Source organism: Numenius arquata, chromosome 14, assembly GCF_964106895.1.
Source record: "Numenius arquata chromosome 14, bNumArq3.hap1.1, whole genome shotgun sequence".
In the NCBI taxonomy this organism is placed as follows: Eukaryota; Metazoa; Chordata; class Aves; order Charadriiformes; family Scolopacidae; genus Numenius; species Numenius arquata.
The window spans coordinates 7,742,142-7,768,431 of NC_133589.1; the positions used below are offsets into that span (position 1 = coordinate 7,742,142).

Below are 26,290 nucleotides of genomic sequence, written 5' to 3' on the forward strand. Positions count from 1 at the left end.
TTGTTGGCCTAAATAAAGGTGTATGTTTTGCACCTGTACAAAATTAGATATGTCTACTCTTGCAACAAATATAAATTAAATCGTATTGGAGGGGTACTCCAAGAAGAGGTATTTGCTCGTATTTCAGAATGAGAGGTTCTTCTCAGTAGCTGACTGCTAAGCTGCATAATAATTTTTGGACCTCAGTTGTAAAATTATACCTCATTTTCCCCTTGGAATTCTTTTTTAATCAGAAGTTGTAATGGGAAAGGAGCTGGTTTACTTATAGAATTTGAATCTTTTAAACAAGTGGTTCTTCATAGCTGACTGACTTCCCCAAAAAATTAGTTTTTTCTTGAGTTTGAAAGACATGTTTGAGGGTGAAATTTTTAGAAGAAATAAATGCATAAATATTTTTTGAAAGTGAAGAGACAAGGCCTTTGCCTAAAATTAGTTTTGCTTTCACTTTCTCCTGCCATGGAACACCTGCTGCACCGTTCTTCAAAACCCACAGGTCTTTATGGATGTCCTGTATTCTCAGAGTAACAAAATGTTGAGTGTGTGGATTTCATGTATCAGGAATTTAAGCAGCTTCTATGGAAAAAGGAGTAGGATGCCACAAGGGTGCTCATCTGCATTCCTGGAGAAGCTTAAACCTGATCTAGATTAAAGAGAATGTACCTCTGAAAACCATGGTAACAAACTGCCAGTTAACTTTCCTGTTAAAAAAAAAAAAGGTCCTAGTACCAACATGGCTTGATTCTAGATTAAAATGAAAACTTGTTAATGTGGGTCACAAGGAAGGCAGGATCCCTTTTATGTTCTTTTAATATTCATTAATAGTTTCAGACGGACCAGAATTGCTCTTTTTTGTTTTGCAAGCGAACTTTTTCTGTTTGATCTCTGAAGAACATAACTGGTTTGTGTTATCAACCACAGGCTTGCTAGCAAAAACTTTAAAGCATTTAACCATGCAATATGAAATATGTTCAAATTGTTTTTCTTTTACAGAATAGCACCTTAGTATAAAAAGAAGTCAGTAGCATTATCGTATGACCCTTTCTCTTCACCGATCTCTCTGGGTGCTGTGGATAGTCAGAAACAGCATAAGTTGTCTCATTTTCCTGTTCATGGGTAAAGTGCCAAGCTGATGGATTGATTTTTTTTTTTTTTTTTTTTTTAACTCAAGTCACAGCTGGGGAGGGGGGTGAGATTACAGGCTCTCCAGAGTAAGCTCTAAACACCTGTATAGGCAAGGCAAGAACTGAAAAGGCATCATGTAATCATACTGTGGAAGAAAAAGCTAATGCTTCAGTCTTATACGTACTCTAGTTTTTTTAATAATTAGAAATATTTAATATAATATATATAATATATAATAATATATATTATTAATATAATAATAAATGGAGAAAAATAACAGCAGCAATCAGAGGTATAACAGTTAACTTAGAGAAGGTTTGTTCTATGCTCGCATCCTGATGCTGAGCAGCTTTTGTGGGACACCAACTGTTGTGTCCTATTTACCTTTTTATGATCATATAAAGATGTGGTTAGAACACTTGGTGCAAAGCCAGCTGCTGTGCATACAGTACGCTGGGCTTGAAGTGCATACAAAACTTCCCAGGTCTTCAAAATACTTTGTTTTTTTAATTAGATGCGTTGAACAAAGAGTATAATGATAAGTTGTGGCGTTATGTAGTGGCCCCAAGTACAGCAACTGCCTTTTGGAAGATGAGGAAGGGGGGCGGTGGTGTTGGAGGAATGAGGGTAATATGGATAAGATGGGCAAAACTGAAAATGAAGGTGGTGTGGGGTTTTCAATACACTTGTGTAAGCAGCCATTGGCTTTGGTTTTGCTTTCTTAATTCCAGGGGCTGATGCGTTACTGTTAGTAGGGTGGATTTTCTTCAGAAGAGATTTTGCAGTCTAGCTATTTTTAGCAATCTCTTAAGAGCATAAATAAATAAATAAAAATTTAAAAGCTTGTGCTCAAGGTTTCTTGGGAGCAAGAGTCTACGTTTTGAAGTATCAGACAGTATAACTTATTTTTTTTATGTATCCTTGCTTTTGGCAGTTTAAGAAGTTGAAAAAGAGGGATTTTCTGTTAATGTACTCTTGATTTTCTTACGAGAAACGAGGCTGTGGCACTGAAGAGTCATTAATAAAGTTTCAGTAGTCAGCCCTAACAATGCTAATGTCTGAATCTAACAAAGTCTTACATCAAATCAGTGAATCAATACATTTTTCTTGCATTCATACGTGCTCTCTTTTTTCCTCTCCTCAAGAATTTAATTATAGATGATCATAGCTTAAGTATTACCACAAATTTATTGCATACTATGAATATATGCAGTATCATAATTAAAATGGGGTTGTATACAGCTACCAAAGTGACCATATCAAAACAAATCTCATTTTGCTTTGGCATTAGTGCATTTTAAAAGTGGTAATTAAGAAAACTCTAGTTTCAGATAGGAAGAACTGATTCGTTCTTTTGAGAGGTCCTTCATGAAGTCAGTTTCACTGTTTTATAGTTAAAACTGCACAATTAAGGTGCACTTTCTTACAAGAAATATTTCTCTCCCCATTTTTATCATGTGATAAAACTTTATGCAAATAGATCTCTCATCTTGGCAGTATCACAGGTGTAACCAGTTGAATCTTGGAAATGAAAGGCTTAAAGCTTTTGCATTTATTTTCTTCCTTTAAATTTCTAGGTCCCTCCCTCTTCCCCTGCCGTATTTTGCAATAAAAGTGGTGGAGGTTCCTTGCTTCCAGGCACAGTTTTTAACTCACTTCAAACATCTTAATTTGCAATTTTAATTCAGTCTGTTTCATCTAGCTATCTTTCAAATTAATTTTGTCTTCTATAACATTTAAACAGCTTTCTAGGTGTAAGGAATAATAGGCATGGGTTGGTTAGAGAGACACTTCTGAAGTAGATAATTAAATAACTTTAAAATATTTTAAAAGAGGGAAGTCAAAAGCTAATGTTGCTTTATGAAATGGCACGTGCACATGTGGTTTTTCTCTTATCTGCACAAATCACTGACACTTCTTTTTTCTTGTTCTAGGCCATTGAACAAAAAATCAAAGGTAAGTTACTTTAGAGTTATTTCTATTCTGTATATCATTTCTGCATTTTTAAATGTGTTGAATCAAATGGGGCACCTGAAAGCTCTACTCAAACTAAAAAGTGGGGTCTCCTTGAAACTCAGTTGCACTGTTTCAAACAGTGACCACAAAGGACTAGAAGAGTAATGGCGAAGGGTTGATTGGAGTCTTCTATTCTTCCTATTTTCCATACTTAATTACTTACTACATACATGCCTGGTGCTGTGTATGTCTTGAGTTCTTTTCCTTACTTTTTTCTTCCCCTTTTTTGCTTTGTTTGAAAAGTGTATAAACACTGACACTTTAAGCATGACTGTGTGTAGATCCACACAAGGGATCTGTTTGAAAATTTCCAAATATCCTAAGTGCAACTGGGGTTGGGAACTTGATAGACAAGTAATTGATATGTCTAGTTTTAACTAACTGTTGCATGGGGAGAGATCATCCTGGCAAAATGAACAAGATGACAGTACGTGAAAGCTGTAATTTCGATATTCAGTGGCAGACTGGGAACACTGGAGTTATTCTGAATGTTTGTGGTTTTTATACAGATCTCCATTCCAACCAGCTTCTGTAAAGGGGGGGAAAAAAAAAGATTCTTTTCACTTTTTTTAATTCTAGCTCATAACCTGTTAGTTGGGAAGTGGATAATAATTGCATAAGTGATCGTGTGGAGTGCTTGCTGAATCCCTGTTTTCTGGGAACATTGGCTTTAATTTAATACTTACTTGAGCAGCGGTAGAAACAGGAGCTCGGAAGCCCTGCTTAGCAGAGATGCAATTACTTTTGGAAAAATCAAAAAGTGTTTGAAGTGCTGTTCTGGCATGAAGGTAGCAAAACGATAGAGGACATACTGCGCTGGAGAAGAGGCAAAGAAACAAAGGGAAGTCTCCGTTACTGAGGTGTGTGTTTGAAGCCACATCCTAATTGGTATGTGATTGAAATGGAGGAGGCAGGTTCTCCACCTAAAAAATGCGCTGATTCTCCTGCCGAGGACTGCAGTACCAATTGCCAGGTAGCAGGAGACACATTTATGTCTAGTTTATTTAAGTGTAGTGTATACTTTAGTGTGTGTGTTTAAATGGAAAAAAAAAAATAAATAGATTTAGTAGGACCAGTAGGTTGTCAGTGTGTGACACTGCTCTGCGGGGCGAGCGAGGGCAGCCTGGGTTCCGTGTTCTGGGGAGGTCTCCTACATGCTGCTTTGGGAAAGCTTGATGTTTTGGTTATGGAGTATAGAGGGAGCTGCCAGAGCACGGTGGCTACGGAATGGTGGCACCATCCCTGTAGCCAATGTCAGTAGTGGAAGTTCATGTTCTCTATGTGGAATCATCCTGTAGGGTTCATTGGACTGATTGTGGGTCCCGGCCGCTCCATCCTGACTCCGGTCACTGAAATCAGTTGGGAACTCTATGTTTATCTGTAGGCGTAGAACTGTATACTTAATAAAAGTGCTGGAAGAGTATTATACTTAATAAATACTCTTCACTTATGTTTTGAAACACCCTTTTCTAGCAGTGCATGGAATTGCATTTGAAGTACAGGCTAAGCATTTGTTTTCTTCTGTATATTCCTGCCATAAGGCTTCTAAGATAATATACCAGTTTTAAAGAATTATGAAACTGGTTTTATTCTGAAGTAATAAAACACATCTGAAAAGATAACGAAGAAGGAAAATGATAAAATACTTTGCTGTAAATAGTACCGTCCATTTTGAGTGAACATTTGACCTATGTACTTGTGCTGCACTGGCGTCCATGCCTCACGTCAGGGATGGGGCTGCAAATGGCTAAAAATAGCATGAAGATGGGAGGGCAGTAATTCTGCTCAGTCGGCTTCCTGATGGTAATCTTCAAATTGAAATAAAATGCCTTTCTTTTGAAGGACAGAGTAAATCTTTTTTTTTTTTCTTTTTTTCTTTTTTTTTTCCATTTTCTCCTCTCTCCTTGGAGGCCTTATGTTTACTGATGGAAGTGTTAAGTTCCAGCTTTAATGTTACATTATCATTAAAAGGGTATTTCAGGAAGTTTAGCAGGAATTTAGAGTTGTCAAAGGAACACAGGCTAGCAGTCCCTCTGAAGAAGAGCAGACATTATGAGGTTCAGATACCCGACTTTTTGCAGTAGTTTCTATAGGAACAAATTCGTTGCTTGTGTTGCACGTAGCTCTTTCATTGTCTCAACAGTTTTGCCTGCTTGTATTCAGGATGCAAATTAATGTTTCATTAGTTTCCAAGTTTCCATCGCGTTAATGTCTTAAATAATTTATTTTGTGCATGAGCTGAAGATAAAATACAAGAGTATAGGATCTCTAAATAATTCAGAATTATGTTCCTTCTTTCAGAAAAGTAGCTGGTTAAGTGGTGGGGGTGGGTATGGAGGTTATTTCTTGGTTTTAAGCGTAGTTTGGATGGCTCTAAAATGTTCTTTTAGCTAAGGTAGAAATTGCTTTTGTACCAACTGAAGTAGCTACCAGTGTGCATGTAAAATTATAAGACCACCTTCTGAGGAAGTTAATAGTGCTGATTTTTTCTCCTGTTCAGGTTTAGGACTGGAAATAATGAAGATGATACGAATATAAATGTTTCTGGTACAAGTAGCATTTTAATACTGTAGTATTGTCATTAAAAATGTATGTATGTCATTCCTGTGGATTTCAAGTATTCTAACCTGTCTAGTTTTATACATCTGGTTTTATTAAAAGATGGAAGAGAAAGTTCATAGGAGTTAGAGATGAATGTATTACTTACTTGCTAAGTGGAATGTTTCTCTATTTGTGCAGCAGCTAGAATAGCAAACTCCTCCATCGACAAGTGCCCTCCAAGTGCTCTTGTACCGCTATTTTAGGAAAAAATAAGTGTCGTTTGAAAGTCCTTATTTGATGAGAATACTGTAGAATTGTCAATTGTTGTGGTATTCCTTCTGGCTTGGCAAAATATGTATTTTTGCTGTGTTTAATGTCAGTGCTATTAAAGACAGACAAATCAATCTATTTACCCTGAATTTCTCCTAAAAGAGGACTCTGCAAACCGCACTGTGGCCACGAGTAGCTAATGATAAGCCGAGCACTAAAGTAAATGCTATTTAAGGAGAATGTTTGAGTTTTGTTGTCTGTGCTCACTTCAGTAATCCTGGTGTAATTCTGCAGAATGAGATTTCATTACGAGATGAAATATCTTTTTGCAGATACCTTAATGTATGTACATAATACCCCAGTGAGGTAATTCATGAAATTTGAACAGTAATGTTGATGTTGATGCGAGTGTTGTGGTTAGTTGTTCCAATGCTTTTGTGCTGTGTGAAACGGTACGAGCCAGAGCTGAAAACATCTGTCAATCTCCAGTTCTGAATTCCCCCGCTTTGTAGAAGGCAGAGGCATAAAGTACTACTTTTATTGCAGAACAGAATAAACTTTGAATCAACCATTGAAACGGAAAGTGTTTTTAAAAATAGCTGGGTGTGGAATTGAAATCTTTGACTCATATTTCCCACCTTGGAAACTTCATATTCATTTTCTTCTCTGTGAAGCAAAATTGCCTGAATACACTAACTCTTCTGTTTTTTTTGTCGGATTTTTTTTTTTCACTTGCCTAATTCTGCTTTTACTGATTGGAAAAACTGTTACGTTAGCTTTTAAATCTTGAAAGCGAAGAGCAAAAAGGGAACGGAATCGCAAATGCTTGCTGTTAAACTCACCCATAGGAATGACACAGAGCTTACCTTTGTGCGGATCTTCAGGGGTTAATGAATTGGCAAACAGTTAGATATTTTCCAGATCAGCTAGCTGAGCTTACAGCTGCGGCCATTTTTCCACAACGAAAATTCTAGCACTACATCTTACGTGTGTCAGCTTGAAAAGCCAGACTTCCTCTGTTTGCCCTTCAGCATTCCAGCACTGACAACTCTTTGGGGCATGACACGCAGGGAGGGAGCGTTACAATACATTTTTAAGAGGTCAGCTTCGGCAGCAGCGAGAAGAAACATTTAAATGACAGCTTGGTGCTGTTCTTTGTGTGGTTTAGGAGCCGATTTTGATCTTTGTAGGCTGGTTTTGTGCGAGTGAGAAACTTTTCCATCTGCATTAAAGTTATTCAAACAGCTGCCTTTTTTTTTTTTGCCTTTTTTTTTTTTTTTTTTTTTTTTTATTGGAGGGGGAGTTTAAGTGACTGGGCCCCTACTCCAGGAGGAGTTGGCAGCAGCTCCTGGAGCAGTAAAATGACACCATGCTTCTCCTCCATTTTCTAATGAAATCTGCAGAGTGGGAAAGCAACACAAGTTGGAAGCGTCTTTCTTTGGAATCTCTCTGTAAACTCTTAACTTCTCCATCCCCTGCTTTGTGGGTTTTCAGCAGGTTTGTTCTTTATGAAAATCTCTCATTTTTTAATATTAATTTCTGTAAACTCGCTGTTACTAGTCAAGTAAATTAACTGCGATAGACTTTAAGTCTGTTAATATTATCTTTCTGCCTTAATATGATTCAAAATAAAATACTCGTGTGCAGAACAAACTTTTATTAAACAGGCAGCTTGTTTATAACAAATTAAATACTAAGATGATGATTAAGGGGTGTTGGAATTTATAGTAGCCATATTGGAATATTAATGTATTATTTAGTCTTCTGAGAAGTTGTGGACCAGAAAATGTTGGATGGGGTAAATTGTATAGCTGAAAACTTACTCTGTGGTACTTCGGGAAGTGAAGGCAAGGGAATTCTGTTGCACATCGGATTAATCTCAGTTTGAAATTAACATACGAATGTAAACTCTGCAGATTCTTTAGTGTAACTATTATCTGGTAGATTTTTGTTTAGTTTGCTGATCCTAGTGGAAAGAATTACTGTATTTGCTGAGGAAATGAATGCACAGAATATGTGAGAAATACCATTTTCTTAAACTGTTTGTGAAGTCTTGTTGATGTCGTAGCTGAGGGGCTGGCTTGGCAGAAAGGAGCTTGTTTATTAGTTGCACTCTTTCATAGTCGACAGTGATTCGATTACCTGCGAGTCCATTGGATTCTGTTAGAATATGCGCTTTGTCTTAAAGTAGCTTTAATTAGGAAAGTAAAGTATTAATGTCGCTGTGTTGCAGTACTGCCCTAAGCAGGCTACTTGCAACTCTGGACATCTCGTGAAACGTCAGATAGAAATGATTTTACTTTATCCGAGAGGAGTAATTGTCTGTGAACGGTGGTAGTAGTGTAGGAAACTGAATTTCTCTCATTGACCGTGTTATGGGGTGTCGTATGTTGGATTAAAAATCTCTTCAAGTGGGGGGTACTTTCCACTTAAGCTGACAGTAAAAAAAAAAAAAAAGCGCCTAAATACAGTACGCAGAAGGCTGAAGGATGTCTGTGTCCCTAAGTGGTGCCAGTCCTGTATGACTATTCTCTTGGCTTGGTAATGATACACTGGCTGCAAAAAGTAGTTGTTTTCGGCGTATCACTGTCAGCACAGCTCAGGTGTAGGCTGAACTGTGCTTTAAACTGTAAAGAGTAATTAGCATGAATCAGTTGCAGCAGAAGGCATAGTGTGATCGATCAAAAAGTTAAGATTTGGGCAGTAGCTGCACAGATTGTAGTATGTGAAGAATTTTTTATTTTTTTTTAAATTTCAAAGCTTGTTGTGGTACCTAGACCACAGAAATGCACTGAGTGCTTATGCATTAAATTGTTGACAGATTCTTAGCTATTTGCTAAAATAGCTCCTCCCTCCCCTTTCCCCCTCCCCCCAGGCTTAGTCATTTTAAGTTATTTTAGTTATTTTTAAACCAGGAAATTTGAAAAGGAATAAATGGAAATTGATTTGTTTAAGACTACTTTGTATTTGTGAAGTTCAGGTTTTGATCCTAATTTGTTGTCATATGCTCCAAAGCATTGTGCAAGGAATCTGATCTGAGTTACCTATTTTTCAATATAGGTAACTACTTAAATTGATGGAATCTGATATGGTGTTGGTGATTTTTATCAACTTGCCAATTTATCTAATAGCTTTTGAATACCTTCTATTCCCTGTGCTCTGTACATTAAATTGACTTATGTCTTGGCCATTCCTCTCCTTAATTCTGTCCTTCTCCAGTCAGCTGTGAAATAGAGAGCGTTGGGTCACTGCTGTGTCAGAGCCGGGGAGATGGTAGGGCTGTGGAGCGAGCGTGTTGGGGAGCAGCTGAAGCTGGTGCTCCTCCTCCCCCCTCCTTGGGACTTCTGGCAAAGGCCTGGATCTGGCCACCTGTGAAATTTGAGGTCTCTCAAATTTTCCTTTTCTACTTTTAAGTAGCCTAAATGTAATATTCCATTGAAACACAACTCAGAGGCTGATTCTTAGGTGACATTATATTCTAAGGGCCTTCATGTTTGTGTTTTTCTCAAAATATGTAACTCTATTACAGTAGAAAATTTAAAAAATTAGTCATAAGTAACATGGACAGTGTTCAAATTGTTTCTTTAAACGAAAGTTTAAGGAGTTTGTTTTCATTTTTTTTTTATGTTGTATTCACATGAATCTTGTTCCTGAAAGCAAAAAAGATAAAATGTTCTTTAAACAAAAAAAAATTTTAAACCCCCAGAAAACTACATTTCCATTCGTGTCGGAATGATATTCCTGCTTCTGACAAGCTGGGAAATCATTAAATGGCGCACAGCAGGGAAAATCATGTATGTTTAGATGCTGCCAATGTGCAAAACTATTCCTGAAAATAAATACAGTCTTACGGTAACTGAGACCCTGTTTGTCACCGGGCGCCTCCTCACCCACCAGTGCAGAGCCAGACTGGTCCCAAGCAGTGGTGCCTGCCTCCGTTTCCCTCTTTCCCAGCACGCAGGGTCGGTCCTTTCCCATAGCCTGCCCCTGCCTTAGAGGTGCCATTGGAACAGTTTGATGGAGCTGCGTCCTGAACTCCTCTCTTGTAGGATCTCAATGAAGAAAATGTGGGGATGAATTCTTAACCTGGGTCACTTTCCCCTCTGTTGGCTGTATGGGCCCAGGTGGGTTGTGTTGCTGGGGAAGAGAGAGAGACCTGTAACGTGTTGGAACCTCTTTGAATGTCTGTCACCAGAGTTGTGTTACTGAGCTGTGCCCTTGCTGTTAGCAGCAGGAATGCTGCACGGATTAAACTATTTTTCCTTTGGTAACTTCTAAAACTGCCAGTTTCATTTTCTGGAGCTCAGTGTAGAGATGGTGACATGACCACGTCGGTAAGTCAGTGTTGAGGGAGGTCATGATCGAGTCTTGAGGTATCTCTGGAAGTCCCACAGTAAATGTAAACATGCTTTATGGATGTCTTATCCAAGAAATTTGAAAAGTACATTAACATATCAATAATGTAAGGGATTGGAATTACAGTTTACCTGTTCAGTGGTTGAGATGAACGGCAGTAGCACCAGGAAACCTATCCAGTAGCTCACAGTATTCCTTCCTGTCCATTGAGCCTGGTTTATTAACCCGTTACCTACACCTGAACACCCCCGTACTTACCCCTTTGCTTTTGTACCAGTTGGGATGGAGGTGTGGAGGATATTGTGGTTTTCTCTTTATTTGGCAGGGTTGAACTACGGGTTATAGGGTTTGGTGTCTTCACTCACAGTTGACCTCTGCAAATTATTTGACCTTTGTCTTGCCTTGAAGTGGCCGTGCTGTCAAGACTGAAAGATAATTCGGAGTTGCAGTTGCACATTTGGCTTTTTATCAATGCCGGCACAGTCCTGCCAAGCCGTGCATGGGGCTACCTGTGCTATTAACTTTTCCTGCTGGCAACAGATTGACTTAAGGGTATTAATGTATTTCCTTTTGGATTTTAGGGTTGATAAAGCAGGCAAGTCTTAACAATGTGTTTGGTATGTCCTGTTCACCTCTTGTTCTTTCTGTGCAAGACCATAACATTTTTTTAATATGTAACACTTAAGTTTCCCATTAGAGTAAGATTTTTATTTATTTTTTTTAGTACTTAAATATTTTTCAAAATAAAGTTTAAATGCCAAAATAAACTGGCATAGTGCTGATCTGTCAGGAAAAGCTATAGAAAGCTTGTTAGTAGTTGCATGCTTTAACTGAGATAACTTTGTTAGCAGTGCTAGCAAGACATATTTGTGCTTCCAGATCTGTGCTATTAAAGCTGTGTGATTATGGGATAATAGAGCTTTTAATGGGGAATGAGTTACAACTTGAATCAGAAAAAATGCTGCCATTACATAATATATAAACAGATCTAAGAACATTGACTTAGTCTTCAGTTTTTTCAAGTTGCTGTTCTTATGAATAACTTTGTCCAACTTTCTTTTTTTTGGGGGTGGGGGTAGTGCCAGAACAAACAAAGACAAGTGTAAGCCAGCCTCAGCCTGTCACCTCTAACGGCACTTCCACAGTAACCAGCACTAATAATAATGCCAAGCGGGCCACAGCCAACAGTCAGCAGCAGCAGACCTTGCCTCGATACCCTCCTCGTGAAGTACCACCGCGATTTCGACACCAGGAACAGAAACAGCTTCTGAAACGAGGTCAGCAGTTACCAGTTATAGCTGCAAACCTGGGATCTACTCCTAAAGTATTAAACGGCCAGTCAGGAGGCAGCACTGTCACAAATAAACAGCCAGTGACCAACGGAGAAGTGCCGAACAGCAGCAAAAAACAGCCAGGTGAGGGGGAGGTACCTTGTTTTCCTTTAATTAAATCAAATTTTAACTTCAATTATCAGTGAAATATTTGAGCCAATATTATATGAAGTTTAAAATATAAGCAGTAGCACGATGAATTATTTTCCTGTGTTGTAGCTTGATACTACAGGATGGTTTCAGCCATCTTTGTGCAAATTTCATATTGAAACTTAAGACATCTTGGTTGCTTGTTGTTGCCAGTGGTGTACAATAGATGTGTCTGTTTCTGAACAGATGTTGAAGCCAATATAACCACTGCGATGTTCTGAATTCCCGGTCTTTATCCTAATAATTGATCCAAACATGGTCCTGGTACAAAGCATCTTTTTTGCATCTGGGTTTGGTACACAGATCTCAGAAGGAAGGGTCTTTCAGACAGTTCCCAGAGTGTTCTGAACAGCATCTTAAGACTTTTTTGTTCTTCATACCTAGAGATACAGATAGGGTACAACTTTTTTAGGCTATAAGAATTGCTTTTTCTTGTTAGGTCAGAGTTTTTCTTTGTTCATCTACCTGAAGCTAGGCTGTCTTACAAAATGGATTGAGCTTTACCTTAATTACTGTTAGTATGTGAGTATAGTTATCCTTTATTATTTTGGCTTGTTATGCATTCTCCTCAAATACCCTTTTAAGAGTAGTAACCTTACCTGTGACGTGCAGAATTTGCTGTCAGTGAATGTACTAGGATGCATTTCGGCAATTTTTTGGGACAATAAGGGCAGTCCATTTTTGGCTGGAAAAAAGTAACTTTCTATGTAGGAATCTAGATTTTCAAAGGGATTTGATATTAATGCATGCTAAGATTTAATATGTTGGACAACTACTTTCTTATTTTTATACTTGTATTTGTTTTTTGGTAGCGCATATCACTGCTGTGTGCATATCCCACATACGGTTTCTTCTGAAACTTTACTGAATTCCCAGTGTTCCTCAGAATTAGTGTTTTATACACTACAAAGGGTGTGACTGCTAGCCCCTTCAGTTGCAAAAAATTTCTGGAAAATAGCCTCTATTTCAAATTTTAGTTAAAATTTTCAGCTGTTCTGATTACTGAATCTTGAAGAAGCAGTATTTAAAATGAAAGTAGACAATCAAAGCATTGGAAGCAGTTTATCTGTGTGCCCCTTGAGGAATGTTTCTGATATTACTTTCCAGTATTATTTTTGTAGTGTATTGATAGAACTCTTCCAAGAAGTGATTTTTTTTTTAAGCCATTAATTATTTTTTTTTTTTACTTCACCTGTATAATTTTGTTCCTGTCTATAGTTAGTTTTAAAGTAACCTTTCATATACTTGCTTTCTTCTAAGATTAAACTTTTTCTCCAGCATAAATTCTCTGCTGGTCAAATTGCATGGTAGCAAGTGATTTAAATAAAAATTCACATGTAAATTAATCTAAGAAGTATTGCTCTTTATACAACCTATTAAACGTCCTAATTGTGTCTGGAGTGTTTTCTGAGTATGCTATCCTTTATTGCACTTTCTGTGCATGCCAGCCCAATATTTAGTTGGGTTCCCATTTGTGTATTGCATTATTCCTAGTTTTGCTCAATTTTGCTTGATTTTTGTGCTAGTGTGGCTACACCACCTTTAGACTGGGAGATGTCAACGTGTCCCCGTGCGGTACTGCCACAGTGCTACACTGAGTGTCTGAGGCAGCCGCTTCACTGGGATTAGTTCTGCGGTTTGAATAATGTGTTAATTATTTGAATGATCTGTCTGCACATCCAGCTGGTAACGACAAGGGTCTGAGGGCCTTTAGGGGAGAGAAAGGTTGGCCCAGTCACTTTCCCATCTTAAGAAAATGTTTGTATTGTCTTTAGCATCTTGTCAGATCTTTAACTGTGTGCTGTGCTTGGAGCATTCCTGTTGGGTCCAAGGTAAACTGGTCAGAACCCACAAGTGGGGTCGGGTGACCAGGGTCTTGTTTCTTGGTGCCGTTTATCTCTGTGCTTGAAAGGTCTCTTTCCTCTGCTATAACCAGATGTAATGTCTGGTTTGGATGTTTTGTCATGCTCTTTGAGGAATGTAGGTAAGATGATAACGTAAAGAAAATAATTTTCCAGTGCTGGATTTTTGTAATGGTTTCAAAATCTTGTCTAATGAATTGGCTCTGAGGTTATGCGGAGATGGCCACAGTCCAGCAGCATCCAAGAGTGACTTCATGTCTTTTCACACCTTTGTATCTGAAAGGAAATACTACTGTCGTTTGCCCGTCTCAGTCTTACTCACTCTTCCTAGTTCCTCTTTTTAGTCTCCAGCAGCAACTTCTAGGTACTCTCCTTGTTGTTATCTCTGAAATTGAAAATCTTGTGAAGTTTAACGTATCTGTAGATCCCTTCCCATTGAAAGAATATCCATGTACAGGCCATTTGGGTTAACAAATTTTATACCTTAACAGAGTATCTTTGGAGATTAAGTTCTTGACTTTTTTTTTAAAAAAAAAAAAGCATTAGGTAATGGATATTGGGATCGATCTGTATTTTAGGGCTAAAAGAAAAGCTGTAGCTTGAAATGTTGAAGCCAAAAATGCTGTAATTGGTAGTGGCTCCGGTTGTTTTATCTGTCATTCCCTGACAGCCCCTGGGCAGGATCTCTCCCCTGTTCCACCTGCGGTTATAGCTGCTTGGTAGGTGCTTTGTAAAAGGGAGCACAAGTACTGCTAAATTTAAAGTTTAATTGCCTTTAATTGCCCTGGCCACAGTAACTTTTTGAGTCTTTGGTATTTGGAGAATTTTTTAATTATATCAATGGTCAAAAAAAAAAATCTCTTGTGTTTTGTGTGGACAATTGTCTTCTCGTTTCAAAATTAACCGGTTTTGTTTAGAAGTAAAGCTTAAGAAGGGGTGGATTGGGCTTTTTCCTGCTGTTTTTAGGACATCTGGCATATCTTTTTAATAAAGACACATAAGTGAAGCTCATCCCATGTAGTACTTCTGAAACAGATACAGTCTTGTACCAAGATGGTTATTTTAAGAAATCTGCATAAGTAGCTCTTTATCAGAACATTTTCATACCCAATTCAGTTGTTTGCTTTACTGAAATTTCCCCCCATGTGTAAACCTCACATGAAAGGGAGGTCTTGAATGCTGTCTTGGTGTGTTTGTTTGCTCTGTGCTTTGTAACACATCAGAATAGCCAGGTGGTTATTCCGCAATGAAATGATTTATATAGTGAACTAAAATATTTGCCAGCAGTAATTGCTTACAACTGTGGGACAGAACAAAACAGTAGAGCACCATCAGGCTCCTGGCTCTAGTCCAGTTACTTGGATTCCTCCTTTGACGCGACTGGGACTCGCTTTATTTATCCTTGTGCATCTTGCAGCGGAGCTGCAGAATTGTCTTGCTGCCAGAGCCTTTGGAAACAAAAGATTCTTCCTGTAACTGGAGGGTTTTTTCTCGGTTATTGTAGGAGTCAGGGAAGAAGTGAGCAGCTGGGATTTGCAGTTAGTAGTGATGGAGTTTAACTTAATTTAGGAAACATTGCCTTAAATGTAGCAGTTAGGGTCTCCAACTGTAAAATTTTTGAATTTGAAACGTTGACTTTGATTTCATACGCTGCCTTTAGCACACTTAAGAGGAAGAAACTATGAAAGAGTGGTAAATGAAAGTTTGTTACGTACACACTTAAGTCAGAGTTGGACCGTACGTAGTTCTGTTTGCTAAATCAGGTAGCAAAATACTGACTTTCAGGTGGAGAAAGTATGCAGTTCAAAGAAGTGATCTGAACTGGCTCAAGTTTCCGGGGCCGACCTCTGAAATTCTTAAGTTAGTACAGTCAAAAATTAACTGGTTTTGGTTTCGATGACTATAAATTTTTCCTCTTTTTATATAAATCAAACTTTTAAAATTAATGACATTGTTAAATTGGTTAATTAAATGCCAAATGTATAAAAATTAACTAGTAGTGGAAATATTTAGTAAAAGCAGCAAACTTGCTAATAATTAAATGCTATGTGTAGAAAGCTGGCTTTGCTCTCGGTAGCTCTCTCTTGTGCGTTCAGTGCTGGGGGTGAGGCAATTCAGAACTTGCTTGTCGCAAGGACGGTCAGTAAGATGGAGAGAGGGCTCTTAAGAGAAACCTTTCCTGAAAAAAAGGGGTGCTAATAAATGGTTTTAAAGTAATGAGTGGTTTGGGGACTGTTCTCAAAAGGGTAGTTTACTTCAGTAACACTTCTGTAATTTTCTTGCCTTTTTTTTTTTCTTTTTGTAGGCATGCCTCCCATTCGGGACTTGGTGAGCCACTCCCCTAACCAGTCAGGTTAGCTATTTAAATCTCACCTTTTTTTATGCTACATGTGTTTGTAGTAGTTATGTGCTTCACGCAATTTTGTCTGTTTTTTTTTTTTAAATTTTTTATTCTTTGGCTTTTTTTTTTTAATAACATGCTGTGTGAATGACTGACTTAAGTATACTTTCTCTGTGTCATTACATAGTACATGTGGTTAAACATTTTTAATTTTCTAAAATAATGTCAGAATTTATACCAAGACAGATGTTTTAACTATGTGGCACTTAGGCTTTAAAATGCTACGTGTCTTTTTTTACCTTTATGCTTACATGTCAAATTGCTTCTTCATAGTATTAAATTGAATCATCTGTGCAAGCCTGTGCTTTGTATCAGAGACATCTCCCAGCACAGGGGAGAAAATCACCTCTGGGCGCCTTTCTGTTTTGAATGCTGAGCTTATTCTGGGGTAGCACGTATGGGGGGGCCTACAGCTGTGTGTGGTGTTTACTGGATATGAATGTGAGGAACATTTGCTGTTTATTTTTAAGGAATATTTTGGAGCGAATGTGATGTCTGAGGGCCTGGGGATGTGCTGTATGAGATGCTCTGGAGTAACGCAGACAGTGCTGTAGGGTGGTTTGTACTGGCTCTGTTTCGAGCTGTCCCTGTCAGGCTGCTGTGGGCACTGTGCTTGGGAGGACGCTTCACGTTGCATCTTTCCTGTTTACCTTGAAGACTGCTCTCAAAGGGGGGGGATATGAATCCTCCTCTCCTCTTCCCTCCACTCTCTTCCCTTGTCTTGCATGTGGCCACTTAATGAGTCAGCGCAGCTTCTTCACACAATGGAAAGCCATCCTGAGGGTTCATCTTTGTCTCGTGGCTCGGTGCGGTGCTGCAGGGGCGTTGGGTCCAGCATCAGCCAGGACCAAAGTCCCTGCTGGGGGAGAGGAGAGGGGAGAGAGAAAGTGACAGGACAGTCCCTTTTAGGAGAGCTGCCGGTTGTTCTGGGCTAGTGCAGAGGGATGCTGTACCCTTGTCCTGGCACCTTTCCTGTCTTGCAGAAAGTTAGGAAACTGTAGCAGACAGCTACATCTACTCATTCTTGAGTTGGGGGATTTTAAAAACATGGGTTTTTTTATTTATCTATTTTGTTATTTCATAATAAAGGTGCTTTTTAGCTTGTTTACTAAAATGCATTTTTTCATAAGGAGTGAAGGTACAGTAATTTGGATGTTTTGTATTGACGGTCTGTGGGTACCAGTATGTACTGGAACTGTGAAAGGAGATGGAGGGAGCAAGATTCAGCTATTTCTTCATTTACACTCTTTAATCTTGCTGTTTACTTTAGACCATGTGATGGTACCTCACAACAAACAAACTACTTTAGAAAATATGTACAGTTTCCTTCAAACTTTTCTTGCTGGGATAATTCATAGCTAGAAAGCAGTAAATTATTAAATGACAAATTATTAAAAAAAAATCTTAGCAGATTGCTGAATTTGAAGAAACACAAGTTTGTGTAATTTTTTTTTTTTTTTATTGTCCGGGGTTTAATCAGCAAAAGTTCGGTTGCAGCTTCTAAATAGTTTTAGGGAGAAAACCAAGAGTAGAACTATAGGCTGTTACTGGCTGCTTTTGCTGTGCACCTGCTGTGCAGGACTTTGTCAACTGTAATTTTTTGATTTTGAGGGTGTTTTTGTGGTATCTGCCAGATAAGAAAAATCAGAGATAATAGCTTGCTTATTTGGTATTTATATACTTAATCTCAGAGGTTCGTGGGTTGTGGAGATTCAGACAGGAACGTTTCAGAACAGTGTCTCCTACTAGAAATCACTAACATGCAGTTATGTCCAGGAGAGACTGCTAATCAAGGAAGTTCTGTATGTACTAGGATAAGATTCTGGATGACTGGAAAATAATCATTATATGCTGTTTGTGTATTGGCTCATTACAAACTATCGCATCTAAATTAGTATAAAAGAATTTTAATAAATACAAGTTTTCTTTTTACATATTCTATTGCTGTGCAAATTAGGATTTGTTTACCCGTTCACTCTGGCTTGTAGTCATAACCTGTATCTCTTTCTTCACACTGAATTCAGGCTGTGTGCCATATATACACTTTCGTGTTGTTTTTAAAATTGATCACATTACTGGGATAATGTTTATGTAATCAAGATTTTGTTTTGTTAGGGCAGCTTTTGATACTGTTGATTCTCTTGTTCATGAGAGTGCAGATGACTTAACTCTTAACTCTTAATTAGCCTTTTAATATGGGGTTAAATGTAATTTTTTTAAAAATACCAGTGTGAGATTTGGAATCTTGGGTTTTGTTGAGCAATTGTTCAGATACTACAGTGGTTTTCTCAGTGACACAGTTTCTGGTCAACTGAGTGAATGTCTTCCAGTTGTTCCAAGGATGCTGTGTGATTCCCCAGTTTGAGCTGCCAGGCACTTCTAACCATTGCAGCCCTTTTTCTACCTGCCCTGGGTCTTTTTCCACTATTCCCTGTCCCAAATTGCTGTGGCAGCATCCTTGTTTCTCATGTTGTAGTTCCTACCTGAAGCTTAACTGGTTGCTTCGACTGTCTCAAGCTTGCATCGTCCTGGATGGTGGTGGAGAAGTAGGGGATCCCTGCTCTGTGCTACTCAAGACTGCCTACTCTTGGAGGCAGGGTCTTTGGCTAGATTCTTTTTCTCTGTAGGATGAATAATAGTGATTAAAAATTAATGAAAAACACTCCAGAACTTTTTGCACATCAGTGTAAACTTCAGTAAACTGTCTGTAATAACTTGTTCCTTCCCATTTCCTGTAGATCATAAATCTAAATAATGTAGTACTTAGAATTTGTTGCTCTGATTTAAAAATGTGGGATATTCTGCTTGTCGTGGTGTTCTCAAACTCCTTTTGTGAGATGAAAGGCTGAAACAAGGTCTCTTCTTAAATCTACATCAACTGTGCTTCTCTTCGGATTGGTCAGTCACGATAAACCGCATCAACTCTTGTTGTGGTTGAGTTGGGGCACTAAGAACAGGCTCCTGCTGAATGATCTGTGCATTTGGGAGCTGAGCTGTTGCCAAAAGCCGTATCTTCTATGTATTTTAACCTCCAAATAGATGGCAGTTTTGACTAACGTTTTTAATAGAGCAGATGTGACTCAGTTGCTTGTTGCTGAGCCGTAGGTAGGGGGTGGTGGGCAGAAGGGTTTGGGGCTTTGGCGCAGAATTGACACTGCTCGTAGCAGAAGGAGGAAGCTGGTGAGACTGGCAGCTTCCTTTCAGACTTCACAATTAATGTGTATTTCTTGGAAACACAAGAGGCTTGTAAATTAGTGTTATATTTTGAAAGTAAGGAGTCCCTAAATGTTCTTTAAACAGCTTTTGAGAAAAATAAAGATTTATATTTGTGGCCTTTTTGTTACTATTAGCTCTGTCTGTTAAGGTGAGCAGGTACAGTTTCATGAAGGTGTTCAGGCAAAGCGACTGCCCCTTTTTCTGGTCAGATGTAAGGCATGTGCTGTAAAAATCTATTAAGAACGAGTAGGAGCTAGAATACTTTTTTCTCTTATCTTTAGGTACATATCTGAATATTCTAAGTTAAGGCAAGAAAAATGAACATTACAATGTAAAGTTGACAGTTTACTTTTTTTAAAAAAACAATGTTTTAATGGGCAGAGAGCATACTTTTCTATGTATACAGCAATCGAGCATACATGAGTACGGTTATTCTTTCAGTTCAGGCAAACACTAAGTAAAAAACTTCACTGACATTTAGTACTCGTGTTCTGTTGCCAACTTTATTACTAGTTTTCACATGCTTCACACTTCCATAGTTTCATCTTCTGGTGCACCTGTCTGACTGTGTTTTGATTTAACAGTTTGACGGGGAGGGGGGTGTGTGTCTCTGCACTAAAGCTTTAGACATAGAAGATGAAAATTTGATAGCACTTATTTTGTTACAAATACTCCATGGTGAATGTATTTAACCGTGAAAAGTTTGTAAGTGAATTAGGATGTATGTCTTGATTTCCAGACAAGATCAGCTTATTTATTGAAAAAGAAACAGTAGTTCTTATATAAATGAAAATGAGAAGTATTGGTTCAGTTATTGCATTTAATCTGTACTCTACAGCAGCAGAACTTTAGATTGGTCTTGTGATTTTTTTTTTTGTGTCCGATTCTTGTAATATAAAAGAAAATATCTTAACTTTACTTAAGAAATCTTATATAATGTTTTTTAATGGAGGGGGTTGTGTGTTTCCCTGGCTGTTGTCACACAGCAATTGGTACTCTTAGGTCAGTTTATTATCCTATTTAAATTTCTGCCTTTCAGAATCTCTTTGATTTTTATATAGTATTTTAGTTTTTAATATGTATGTGTTTTCACAATTTTTTTTTTTAGTATGGTGATACAGTTTTGGGTTTTTTTAAGACTATAATTCTGGAAAAAGAGAACTGTAGGGGTGCTTTTTCCTGCTTTTTGTGAGAGTGCAACTGTGCATGCTGGTGAGAAGTGTTCTAGGTTATGCATGTGACAGTGTTCTGAACAGCTGTACTTGGAAGCTTTCTCTGTCATCTTCAGTGACTGTAGCGTTAAAACAAGCAAAATAATTCTTAGTATCTTTATACTTTTTTTTTTCCTCTTCTGCTCAATGAAGTAATAATACTAAATTTATAATAATGCTCTTGGACTTTCCTCCTTCTCTTTAGATCTGAACCACAGTGGTCTAGGATCCCATTATGAAAATTCTCACTGGGGACCAGTCTCTTCAAATAGTGACTCCAGCACAAACTGGGATAAAGTTATTGTAGACGGCTCTGACAAAGAAGCATGGCCATCAATCACTGGCAGTGACCCAGAGTTGACATCAGAATGTATGGACACTGACTCTGCCTCTAGCTCTGGGTCAGAGAGAAACCTCGTTATAATGGCTTCAGGGAGCACAGGTGGTGAAAATGATGGCATTCGAAATGGCATTGGACATGGTTCTCAAAATAAGTTTGTGGTTGGTAGCAACAGCAATAATGTGGGCAATGGAAGTATTAATGGGCCGTGGGGTTTATCCCACGGAACCATAATAAGCACATGTCAAGTTTCTGTGGATGCTCCTGACAGCAAATCTGAAAGTAGCAACAATAGAATGAATGCTTGGGGCACCATAAACTCTTCATCAAATGGAGGGTTAAATCCAAGCACTTTGAATTCAAATGGCAACCATGGTGCCTGGCCTGTATTGGAGAACAATGGACATGCCCTGAAAGGGTCTGTAGGGAGTGGTAATCCTGGCACAAGTATTCAGTGCAGTACCATAGGTCAGATATCTAATAGTCAGAGTATTAACTCTAAAGTGGGTGGTTCAGCCCATGGTTCCTGGGGAAGCCTTCAGGAAAATTGTGATTCTGAAGTAAATGGTACAAGGAAGGTTTCATTCAGTGGGCAACCTCAAAACCTTAACACTGAAATGAATGGACCAAATAACACTACTAACTTTATGACCTCTAGTTTACCAAACTCTGCTGGTTCAGTGCAGATTAACGAACTGCCTAATAATACAGGGCACGGGGCCTGGCGTGTGAGCACAATGAATCATTCTCAGATTCAGGCCTCTCCAGTTACAAACGGCACTTCCATTTCTCATCTTAGCAATGGTGAGGCGAAAAATGGTGGATCTTATGGTACTACATGGGGTGCCTATGGTTCTAATTACTCTGGAGACAAATGTTCAGGCCCAAACAGCCAAGCTAATGGTGACACTGTGAATGCAACTCTAATGCAGCCAGGCGTTAGCGGGCCTGGCAGCACTAACTTTCAAATCAACGGGAATAAAGGAGGAGGGGTGTGGGAGGCAGGGACAGTCAACTCCCAGAACATGCCGTGGGGAAGTGGAAATGGTGCGAGTGCTGGCGGGAGTAGAAGAGGATGGAGCAACCCTGCACAAAACACTGGCACTAACATTTCAAACGGGGAATGGAGTAAACTGCCTAGTAATCAGCATTCCAATGAAAGTGTGAACGGAAACAGCAGGAAGTTTACAAATGGATGGAAATCTACTGAGGAGGATGACCTTAACAGCCAGAGTCCTGCTGCTTCCCAGATACCTGAGCAGAACAGCGCGTGGGCCAAAACAGGTACAGGGGACAGCGAAGGTAGTTCGGAGAGCACTGGATGCCACGAAGACAGAGTAACTACAGAAGGACAGAATCGAGAGCGAAGGAAAGTTGACCAGCATGCATTACTCCAAAGCATAGTGAACAGAACTGACTTAGATCCACGTGTCCTTTCCAACTCTGGTTGGGGACAGACTCCAATCAAACAGAACACTGCCTGGGATACTGAAACATCACCAAGGGGTGAAAGAAAAACTGACAATGGGACAGAGGCCTGGGGAGGCTCTGTGACACAGACTTCCAGCTCAGGGGGGTGTGTGGATAGACCTAGCCCTAATAATAATGATACCTCATCTGTATCAGGGTGGGGAGATCCAAAGTCTGCTACAAGGTGGGGAGACTCCAAAGGGTCAAACAGCCAAGGGGGGTGGGAAGAAGATTCTGCTGCTACAGTAATGGTCAAGAGCAATCAATCATGGGGAAGTGGCAAAGAGGAAAAGTCATCTTGGAATGACGCACAGAAGATCAAACAGGGATGGGTAGATGGACAAAAGGCCAGCCAGGGTTGGGCAGTTTCTGCCAGTGATAGCTGGGGTGAAAATTCCAGAAGTAACCATTGGGGTGAGGCTAAGAAATCCAGTTCGGGAGGAAGCGACAGTGACAGATCAGTATCTGGTTGGAACGAGCCAGGTAAATCAAATTCTGTTACTTGGGGAGGTAATAATACAAACCCAAATAATTCTTCGGGATGGGATGAGCCTGCAAAGTCTAATCAGAACCAGGGCTGGGGAGACCCTCCTAAATCCAATCAGCCTCAAGGTTGGGGGGATTCGTCAAAGCCAATCAGTTCTCCAGAATGGAACAAACAAGATGTTGGCTCTTGGGGAGCACCATCTGCCACAAGCAAACCCCCAGGGTCAGGCTGGCTGGGTGGACCAATGCCGGCACCAGCAAAGGAGGAAGAACCCACTGGCTGGGAGGAGCCATCCCCTGAATCAATACGCCGTAAAATGGAAATTGATGATGGAACTTCTGCTTGGGGTGATCCAAGCAAATACAACTACAAAAATGTGAATATGTGGAATAAAAATGTCCCAAACAGTAGCAGCAGTTCAGACCAGCAAGCACAGGTACATCAGCAGCTACTGTCTTCAAGTGCCATGTCTAGCAAGGAGAGCAGTTCGGGTTCTGGTAAGACTTGATTTTATGCAAATTTGTGTTTTGTGTTAATTCTAAAACAATTAGCTTGTTCTTGCTTCATATAACAATATTTTAGTTTCAAAGTGGAATGGGAGTGTGCCATTGAAGTACCATTTTTAGTTATATAAAAAAAGTAACAGCTATGCTCACAGACATTTGAGATTTTTTTTTTTATACAGATTGGAGGATCTCTTCTAATTTTAAATAGCTTGAGTAATAAAGACTAGACAGCTCTACTTGTATTCTGGGGGGTGGGAGCACAGAGAAAATGTTTAAAATAGTATCTGAGGAACTTAAGTATTTTTCTTCATTTGATACTAGAACAGCTAAAACTTAATGTTGCCAAAGAGCCCCCCCAGAAGAAGTTGTTGAGCTGCTACAGGACAAAATGAAGGGTGATGGTTTTATGTGGACTCTAGGTCAGACTTTCTGATCTTGTTGTTCTGGGAGCAGTGAATAATGATACTTACAGAGGAGCTTGCCTGGTGTTTATGAAGTATTTTGTCTCTTTTTCCTGTCTCTTTTTCAACTGTGAAAAGGAGTAGCTTAAATATAATGAGCAGCTCTTAGGAACTTAGTATCTCAGAAATTTCTATTTATCAAAATGTAATTATTTACATATGACACTTGTATTTTTGTGATTATGTTTTTTTTATGGAACAGCTTACAATTGTAATAATTACCTTCGTACAGAATGTAAACGGGTACTATTATGCTTTTTATTGTATGTTATGGGTCTAGAAAAGGCTGAACACTTGAGTCTCTTTTGATAGCTTTTTTTAATGCTGTTTAAAAATGTGCCAATAACTCATACTGCTTTAAAAAGGTTGGGGAGAGCCTTCTACTCCAGCCACTACTGTAGATAATGGAACTTCAGCGTGGGGTAAACCCATGGATACTGGTACTAGCTGGGGAGAACCCATCAGCGATGCAGCAGGCACCTCTGGCTGGGGAAACGCTTCTCTTGGTCAACAGGCTTCAAATAAACCTGGTGAGTCCTTTCTGCATCATCTTTGAATAAAAGTATTTGGGGAAGGCAAAATACTTCTCTAGAAGCTTTACGTTTTTGAGGGCTCTTTTGTCTTGAAGTAGCCACAAAGCTGATTTCTATGTTAAGAGCAGTCAGTTGCTACTGAGATGTTAACGTGCCTGATTTTTTTCACAACCAGGGCCTAAATCTATGCAAGATAGTTGGTGTGGAGATGATATGCCATTGACAGGCAGTCGTCAGACCAGCTGGGAGGAAGAGGAGGATGTAGAGATTGGAATGTGGAACAGCAGTTCTTCACAAGAAGCTAACCCATCTTTAAATTGGCCACCATATATGAAAAAAATGCCCACAAAGGTAATGCTGGCTTGTGAGATGTCAGGCCCAAACGTAAGAATGCGAGTTGGCCATGGAAAGAAAGAAAAAGAAAAAGTGGTGGGGTTCCTGAGCCACTGCGACTTTCCTATTCTGTAAAATAATTCCCAGAGGAGGTAGAGTCAAGATTTTTGCACTGTTGTCATTTCTAAAAGCGAAGTCAGAGCAGATTGCTGTACCGAGTGGTGTACCGTTAAGCTTTAATCTTCATTCATAATGTTTTATGATGTAATTTAAGCAGTAGGTGGTAAACATCTTCTGAGTATCACAGGAATTCTTTTCTATTTTTAAGGGAATAATGAAAGGTGGAAATAAGCAAGATGAAACATGGATCAATCCATTCATTAAGCAATTCACAAATCTCAGTTTTTCAGTAAGTATTTACCTTTACCTGGCTTTACTGCCACCTTAGAGTGCTAGCTATAATACACAGAGATTAAGATGTTTAATTCCCTAGTGTTCATTTTCATTGTATTTTTCATTTTAGTGCTGTTTGTCTCCACTCTGTTACTCATCCCTTTTCTTTACATCCACATTATAAAAATATCTGTTTATTGATGAAAGGTGGTTTTGTAAACACTACCCAGGTATTCATCCAGTAGCCTGTTGTTTTGCTTAGTTACATACATATTTTGGTGAAGATACTCATTTTCCGTTGGGTAACAGCTAAAGGGAGGAAATGCTTTGAAATAGCATCTGATTTGTCGTGCTTTTTTTTTTTCTTGCAGGTTTGAATTGAAATAGTATATATGAATCTCTTTGTTTTAGCTTTTAAAAATATTACTATTAAATAATTATGATTCATTTTATTACTTCAGAGAGAATCACCAGAAGAAACCATACAGAGCAATAAGATGGACATGTCCGGAGGTAAGAATAGAAGAACCTAGCTGGGGTTTATTGCTTTCCTTTCCGGTATCTCTCTTAGTTTATATCCTTCTGGTAATTACTTTTTAAAAACTATATAGCTATAGCTATATCTGGGTAAATATATGTTTCCCTAAAGAAAAGGAATACCCTTGTAGAGGAAAAAAAAAGTGCATGTGAGTAATGCCACACACCTGAATCACCTGGTTGCTATAGTAATATTATCCATAAATCAGGCTAAGCTTATTTATATTAAGATGACATGAAAGAATATTTTCAGGGTGTGGTGTGTTTGTTTCTTGTAATATAAATATCTAGATTAGATTGCCTTCTGGATATCTTCACTAAATATAAATAGAAATGTTCTGAATACCACACTTGCTCATTGTGGTTCATTCTTGGAAACACACTTTCAGTTCTAAGAACTAAATTAATACTGCACAATTATTTTAGAAACATTTAAACCTGAGTGTAAAATTCTTTGTGAACAGTTTTATTTTTATTTGAATCCATTGACTGTTATGATTCCCCTAGCAAATCAAAAATAGTAAAATTCTTTAATACAATAATAACAATATATTATAACAATAGATATTTAATTAAAAGTGATTGTAGCATTGTCGTTTTTATTGTAGCTGCACTGTTTTTATTCTAGTTTAAAATTGGGTATTTTCACTTTTGGGCTTATAGTCTATTGTGTAAAGAAATTGTTCTATGAATTTTAGATTTTAATATTAATGGAAAGACTCATTTAAATTATTTCAGGTTTTTTTATTTGAAT

At 38.6% G+C, this 26,290-nt stretch overlaps 1 protein-coding gene across 1 annotated transcript in view; it reads left to right on the forward strand.

Moving 5' to 3' along the window:
- The window catches only part of TNRC6A (trinucleotide repeat containing adaptor 6A), a 53,245-nt gene that overhangs the window by 12,951 nt on the left and 14,004 nt on the right, over positions 1 to 26,290 (forward strand). Inside the window, exons 4-11 of the mRNA XM_074158781.1 lie at positions 3,057 to 3,078; positions 11,385 to 11,720; positions 15,954 to 16,001; positions 20,682 to 23,270; positions 24,106 to 24,270; positions 24,449 to 24,624; positions 24,935 to 25,015; positions 25,461 to 25,512. Coding sequence (XP_074014882.1) covers positions 3,057 to 3,078; positions 11,385 to 11,720; positions 15,954 to 16,001; positions 20,682 to 23,270; positions 24,106 to 24,270; positions 24,449 to 24,624; positions 24,935 to 25,015; positions 25,461 to 25,512 — 3,469 coding nt within the window. The remainder of the gene's footprint in view (positions 1 to 3,056; positions 3,079 to 11,384; positions 11,721 to 15,953; positions 16,002 to 20,681; positions 23,271 to 24,105; positions 24,271 to 24,448; positions 24,625 to 24,934; positions 25,016 to 25,460; positions 25,513 to 26,290) is intronic.